The 7,324-nt window shown below is 36.3% G+C and overlaps 1 protein-coding gene across 1 annotated transcript; it reads left to right on the forward strand.

Moving 5' to 3' along the window:
* Nucleotides 1-5,233: 5,233 nt before the first annotated feature.
* LOC116144571 (protein fluG-like) lies at nucleotides 5,234-6,379 on the forward strand. The gene is made up of 3 exons (XM_031430015.1): nucleotides 5,234-5,436; nucleotides 5,884-6,135; nucleotides 6,323-6,379. Exons 1-3 carry the CDS (start codon nucleotides 5,275-5,277, stop codon nucleotides 6,377-6,379), a joined length of 471 nt encoding a protein of 156 aa, XP_031285875.1. The 5' UTR covers nucleotides 5,234-5,274.
* Nucleotides 6,380-7,324: the final 945 nt, after the last annotated feature.

Below are 7,324 nucleotides of genomic sequence, written 5' to 3' on the forward strand. Positions count from 1 at the left end.
GTTTTGTTTATTTGTTTGCTTGTTTGTTTGTTTGTTTGTTTGTTTGTTTTTGTTTTTTTTTTTTTTTTTTGGTTTAGCATGTTCAGTCTTACTAACTTATTAAAGCCTGTGAAGTCTTGAGTTTGGTACAAAAGATTTTACTTGAAGGGCATGTTTCTTTGGTTGGGGATAATCCCTAATTGATGAGGTAATGACATCTTATATTACTTGATTACCACATTTGGTTGTCAAATAATATAAGATTTCGTTCATTTTTCAAAATCAATGGTAATTACTATTGGTTATATAAAAGGTAATTTGATTACTTCTATTTTCTTAGGTATTTTAAGATTATTTGGTAATCTTATTTTTGTTATAATTTTTTCTCTTATTAATAAAATTTTAGGATAGTAATGTTCTTGTTATCTAAACCAATATTTTAAAAACCAAACCGGTTAATGACCTAGGTCTCGGATTGACCGATTGAACCGGTTCGATCGACGGGTCATATCAGTGACGCCATCTTCTTTATCCTCATCACTAAATCAATGTTTTCTGATGTGTCTAATTCTCCTTCTTTATCTCTAGGGGTGAGCAGTTCCGGGTACCTTACATTTTTTAGGGGAACCGAAACTAGAATCGTACAATGAAGATTCCCAAAAAAAAGGAACCAGAACTGGAACTTGTCAGTTCCGGTTCTTAAATTTAAGGAACCGAAACTTGAAATGTAGGTTTTGGTTCCTTATCCGGGTATCCTATAAAAAATCAATTACCCTCCTATTAGTTTAAAAAATGATAAAAATACCTTAAAAGTTTACAAATACACCCCAAACAAATTAAGAAAACCCACATTTAGTAGTTTTCAACTTTTGATTACTCATTCATTTGTGTCCAATGTGACTCATAAATCTTCTAATCTCTAGGCAATACTTGAATTCAATCAATTCATCACAATTTACATAAAATTTCTAAATCAAAACCAAAACACAAACAGGTTTCAAGCAGGGTACCCGCTTCAGATTCTTTTCCCAGGTTTCGGTTTCGAAACCTGTAGATCGAAACCGAAACCGGAATTGCACAATGTCGGTTTCAATAAAATGGAACCAAAACCTATCCACACAGTATTTGTTCTAGTTTCGGTTTTGATTATATCCACAAGTTTCGGTTCTGTATGGGGAACTTCCTAACACTCATGCCCGATTGTGAGACTGCCTCTTGAACGTCCGATGGCACGTTGCTCCGACCGAAGCTATGCAACAACGAGATCCTTCTTGATTACACCAAAACACACAAACACATTCACTCTTCTTTTTTGACAAAATCCTCATTTTCTTCTCTGTTATTAGTTGTGTGCATTGTTTTAAAACCCAGACCGGAGGGCAATCCACTTTGCTGCTCGGGTCATGGTTCGACCGGTTGGACCGTCGGTTGGATCGGTGACGTCATCATACAGCATGATGACATCAACACATTTAAAAAAACCTTTTTTTTTTTTTTAAATATTTCCATTTTTTAATAAGACAAATAGACAATAACAACTTAATTACTATCCAACATGATTCAAATTATTTATGTGTTAAGTTTTTCTTGGACATACAGTAGAGATTGCACTGTATTTATAATTTCTATATATAAATCTCTGTCTTCAATAAAAGGCGAACTTTTAATTAAGAAATTAAATAACAACCATGCACACTATTTATACAAGAGACGATTATCAAAAAGAAAATTCAAACCAGATTATTTCAGTTAAAAAAAAACAATTAAATTCAGGTGCTAACGAAGCTAGCCTCAGAGGTAGAGCTCCTGGGCAACTGATGAAGAACGCTTGTTGGCGAAGAATTAGATGTGGAGGATCGCAGAGCCTCCCATTGAAGCCACCTGATTTGTGGCCCAATTCAGTTGGGATTCCACTCTTCCACCACTTTGGTGTTGGTGATCTGTTTCTTCTCCATTGCCGGTTGACAGTTTCAAGGAGACATCTGATGATGAATTTCCAGGCATTGAAATGGAGAGGCAAGTGTTGGCATTGCTTGAAGAAAAACTCAAAGCAAGGAATGGAGCTTTGCCGCAAATTAAAAAACAACCCCAATGTCACGCTGTTTTCCTCTGATTACAAATTAAATAACCGAAAAAAAAAGTCACATTATAATTAATAACAAAATCATTTGCAATATATTCCAGAATGAACAACATTTGCAAAATAAAGTTTAACTCTTTGAATACCTTATGCCGAAAAACAACATAAGCACATACACACAGACAATATAACAAACAATAAAAGGGCAATATTCACACAAATGAGCCACCACTCACCAGACCCAACAATCTAAATTTCTAAATCTATAAAAGGGAAATATTCACGCAAACTAGCCACCAATCACCAGACCCAACAATCTAAATATCTAATTCGTATCCTCGAAATTCATCTGACCTTGTAAGTTGTAACTTCAGATATTTAGATATTTGCAAAATCTCTTCAACTGCTTTTGTAATCTGTATTCTGTAATCAAATATTTGTAAAGAACAACAAATAAAACAGCTAAAAATGCTAACTAAATGCAAAAGAAGACGAACTTCAGGATAAAGAGCAAAGTAAAAAAGCATTTTAGTTGAAGGAAAAGAGAATAAACCTACAAAATCAGTGAAGAAGACAAAGAAGTACATGTTTTGTCCGAGTTTCGCTTGCCATTGAAGTTGAAGAAAATGAAGAAGAATCGATTTCGATCTTCTTTAGACTTTAGAGTTTCTTCACTTTGATCTTTGTTTGAAGTTGAAGAAGATGCGATTTGGAGCAAAATCAGTGAAGGATGAAGCTCGATTGAAATGAAATAAAGAATGAAATGAAGATGCATTTGGGAATGCGATTGTTTTAGGATTATTGTAGGTTTCAATTAGTGGACCAGTTTAAGAAACGGTCCGGTCGGACCGGCGGTTTAACACTATTCCTCTAGTCTGTTACCGGTCCAAAACGGTTTTGAATATATTACAGTTGATATAGTAAGCCGGACTGGAGTCATAGTTGGTTCCCGGTTGAACCGGTTCGACCGGTCGGTCCGGTCTGGTTTTTAAAACAATGGTTGTGTGTTGCCACTATTATATGCGCCCCTACCATTCTTCACTACCATCGCACCACAGCAGCAACGACCTAGGGTTTCAACTCGTCTCACACTCTCACTTGTTTTTTCTCCTCTTCTTCGAGTTAATTCTCTCTCTTCTTCGAGTGGCTTTGTTGATTAGTCTTAATTTTTTTTTTTCGTTGATTAGCCTCATGTCTTTAATTGAAAATTGTAAAAGGGATTTGAATTTTATAATTTAGGAATTTGAGTTAACCTGGTTTTGAGTTAACTGTTATTCTCGGTTTTCTACCCTGACCGACTCAGCTAAGCCGCCGGTTTTTGGTTTGATCGGTTAAACCGGTCGGGCCAAGCCGGGTTTTAAAACCTTGATCTAAAAATTTACAATAAATTTATGGACAATTTTAGCCATATACTCAAGATTTTTAAGACATAATTACCCTTGTACTTCAACTAAATTACCCAAGACAATAGCCACCACCCCAGCCACCCAAGAGGACTGCCGACCACTAGCCGCCACCGACAGTCACCGAAACGGCTCATGGCTAGTCAGATCTGGTCAACCATGCTCTGATAAGGCCATTTTTGGGTAGATCTGTGGTCGTGAAATGGCCACATCTTATCATTTTCGGCTTTGGATCACAGATCCATGGCCAGATGGTTGGAAACATCCTTAACAGCGCACGACTGGCCATATACGGTCCACCATGCATCGTTCGAGCGACTGCTAGCGGCGATCAACTGTGGTAGCTAGCGGCCGGTAGTCTTAGGAAGGTGGTTGGGGTGTTTTTGTTAAGTTTTAAACTTTTTTTGTTGCTGTGGTGTTTTAGCTGAATCTGAAATGTAGGGGGTTAAAAGAGATGATTCAAAAAATAATAATATAAATAATATTATATTAATATATAAAAAGGAGGGCAATTTAGGAATTTGTATAATGTACCCACCAATTTATTCCTCATAACCAAATATATTAATATAACATACCCACCAATTTATTCAAACCAACCAAACATATTTCTCTAAATATTCCCAATAATCTTCAAGGTAATCTATATTTCCATTAATATAACATTCTCTTAACCAAACGCACCTATATTACCAATGTTTAGTTGTTAAGTAATATAAGATTCCGATAATCTTTTAAAACAAATAGTAATTATTATTGGTTATATTAGTGATAATATGAATACCACCATTTTTTTTTATGTATTATGAGATTATTTGGTAATCTTATTTTTATTACAATTTTAACCCTAACTATTAAAATTTTTGGACAGTAATTCCCTTGTTTTGAAATTAATTTACATGAACCATGCCATTATAATTTTACTCCTAACTAATTAGATTTTTGGACAGTAATACCCTTGATTTTAAAACAATTTACAAGCCACCCAAGAGGATTGTCAACCGCCACTGCTGGCCACCACCGTCGGTCTTTGATTGACATGATCGGCTAGTTGTACTTCGATCTGGCTGTTTCCGATCGAAAACAGCTAGATCGCTATAGATCTAGCTGAAATCAGCCTGATCGACGCACTACCAACCAGATCCAGCTAATCATGCATCGTTTCGACCACTGTCAACCACAATCGACGGTGGTGACTGACAACTGGCAGTGGCTTGGGTGGGTGCCTGGTGGGGGTGATTTTGTTAAAATTTAAACTTTATAGGTTGGGGTGTTTTATCAAAATCTAAAAGGTATGGTACGGTTCCATTTTGTTGGAAATTTTTTCTTAATTCTATTTGGCGAAACCGAACGGGATTTGTGCACCCTGGTTGACAAGAAAAATGATATAGTTATCGAAAAAATACACCGAATTCACACACCAACAGATGTGACACTATCTTGATCATCCATTAATTATAAAATTTTTTTAAGAAAAAATGATGGTACCACGTATATCTGCATGAATTGGGTGTATTTTTTTTTTGGATAAATACAGCATTGCTCAGTTGACAATGCCGGCAGAAATTAGGTGGATTAGGCTCTTTGGTTTCATACATCAGCGGGAGCAGAAATTCAAAATTGTCAGAGTCGAGGACATGACGCGAGATTTAGCAATTAAAGAATGGCTTTAAATATTTATATTAATTGTCCCTTAGTCTTCCCTGCTGCACCTGCAATGTTACATTCATGATTCATTAAACACTAAACTTAAATTCGCACAAGTCACAACACACCGTTTGACTCTCTGAAACTATCAAGACTTTGGGAGCCATGGACTTTTCAGAGCTACGAGAAGCCATAGAGAAGGTTCAGCTAGTGGACGGCCATGCTCACAGTCTTGTGGCCCTCGACTCCGCCTTTCCTTTCATCAATTCCTTCTCTGAAGCGCAGGGTGACGCCTTGTCTGATGCTCCTCACTCCCTCTCCTTCAAGGTCCTTGCTATTTGTACACTCAACTTCATTCATTATTCATTGTTTCTTTGCTATATGTTTATGACTACTTCTAGTCGGTTTTAGTTAAAAGATATAGATCAAACACTTTGTTGAAGTAAAATTTGGCTATTGTAAAGGACTTGCTCGATCTGGTTTCGGATTATATGCTTTAACTGTGTAAAATGATTATACCATGTTTCTATCTAGAGGGTTGACTTGGTTGCTTTGTTATTTTACGACAGTAGATAAGGAGTCATATACTGTTGTTATGAATTCACGTGTTTATGAGGTTGGATAGCTGTGTGGATTATTATATTATGTAGTTTCTAACTGTCGAATTAGTGAAATACAATTATGATTATTGTGTTTCTTCTTATTTTCTGATGTTGTATTCTTATTTGGTAGCCTTCAATTTTGTATTGAATTGCGTTTGTTATGTTAATGCAGAGGAATTTGAGGAATATTGCTGAACTGTATGGCTGTGAATCAACTTTGCAAGCTGTTGAAGAATATCGCAGATCCTCAGGGTTAGAATTCATTAGCTCAGTATGCTTCAAAACTGCAAATATCTCAGCTGTACTCATTGACGATGGATTAAAGTTGGACAAGAAGCATGACCTCGAGTGGCATAAACGTTATGTTCCATTTGTTGGTAGAGTATTACGCATTGAACACCTGGCAGAGGAGATTCTAGATCAAGTGAGATACTTTATTGATTTTCAATTTTGACTTGCAATTGTCCCAAAGTTATTTATGTTGTGAGCCTATTCTTCAATGCAATTGCGATTTATGTGCTGTTGTTTATCACCCTATTTTTCTACTAGTCTATAACATGTCTTCTTGTTCTGTTGCTAAATTCCATGTATTGAAATGAGGTGTTATGCAGGTTGAAGTAGTAGTTTGTAGTCTGGTGTTGCTGAAGTTTGTAGCCTGGTGTTGCTGAATAGTAGTCTGAAATGAGGTGTTACGCAGGTTGAAGTAGTAGTTTATAGTCTGGTGTTGCTGAAGTTTGTAGTCTGAAATGAGGTGTTATGCAGGATGAAGTAGTAGTTTGTAGTTTGGTGTTGCTTAATAGTAGTCTAAAATGAGGTATTATGCAAGATGAAGTAGTAATTTGTAGTCTGGTGTTGTCTGTTGTTGCTGTTTTTGAAATAGTAGTCTGCAATAAGGTTTTACGATATTCAGCTTCAAATGGTGACTGGGGTAGTTTATGTGTTGGTATTTATAATTGGTAACAGCAATTGTATTCGTTTTAGAAGGAATAATGCTAGGGTCAACCGACTCTTTGCACCGAAATTTTTTACCGAACGACATGGCATCCAGTAAGACGTGAACACGTTGAACAGAAACATCTCCAGTGAATGGACAATCACGGACGACCGTCCATACTTTATGGACGACCGTTCATCACGAATGGACGAACGTCTACAAAAATATCAATAGACCCCGTCCATATTATATGGACGGGTGTTCATTTACTATAGACAGATGTCCATATAAGATGGACACCCGTTCAAAAAATTTTAAAACCAAAATGATTGATGCCCGTCCATCTAATACGGATGGATATCTATATACAATGGACGGTCGTCCATATGCAATGGACAACCGTCCATAGTTATTTAACCCACATTTGAGATTTGTTCCAATATAATACGTCATCTGGAAAGCGTCACCATTCTTGTGCCACAACACAAGCCAGTGTCTAGATACGGAGTTCCTCTGGCAGATAAAAAAGTGTTTCAAAATAAATGTAAATTCAAAACTTATTTTTAGAGGTTAAATTAAACAGAAGGTCTTGTTTTGGCCTTGACTTACCAATTAAATTTCACTAATAACAATGACCACACAAAAATTGATAAGAAATATGGAGCCAGTGGGTAGCCTT

This window comes from Pistacia vera, unplaced genomic scaffold, assembly GCF_008641045.1.
Source record: "Pistacia vera cultivar Batoury unplaced genomic scaffold, PisVer_v2 Contig448, whole genome shotgun sequence".
NCBI classification, from domain to species: Eukaryota; Viridiplantae; Streptophyta; class Magnoliopsida; order Sapindales; family Anacardiaceae; genus Pistacia; species Pistacia vera.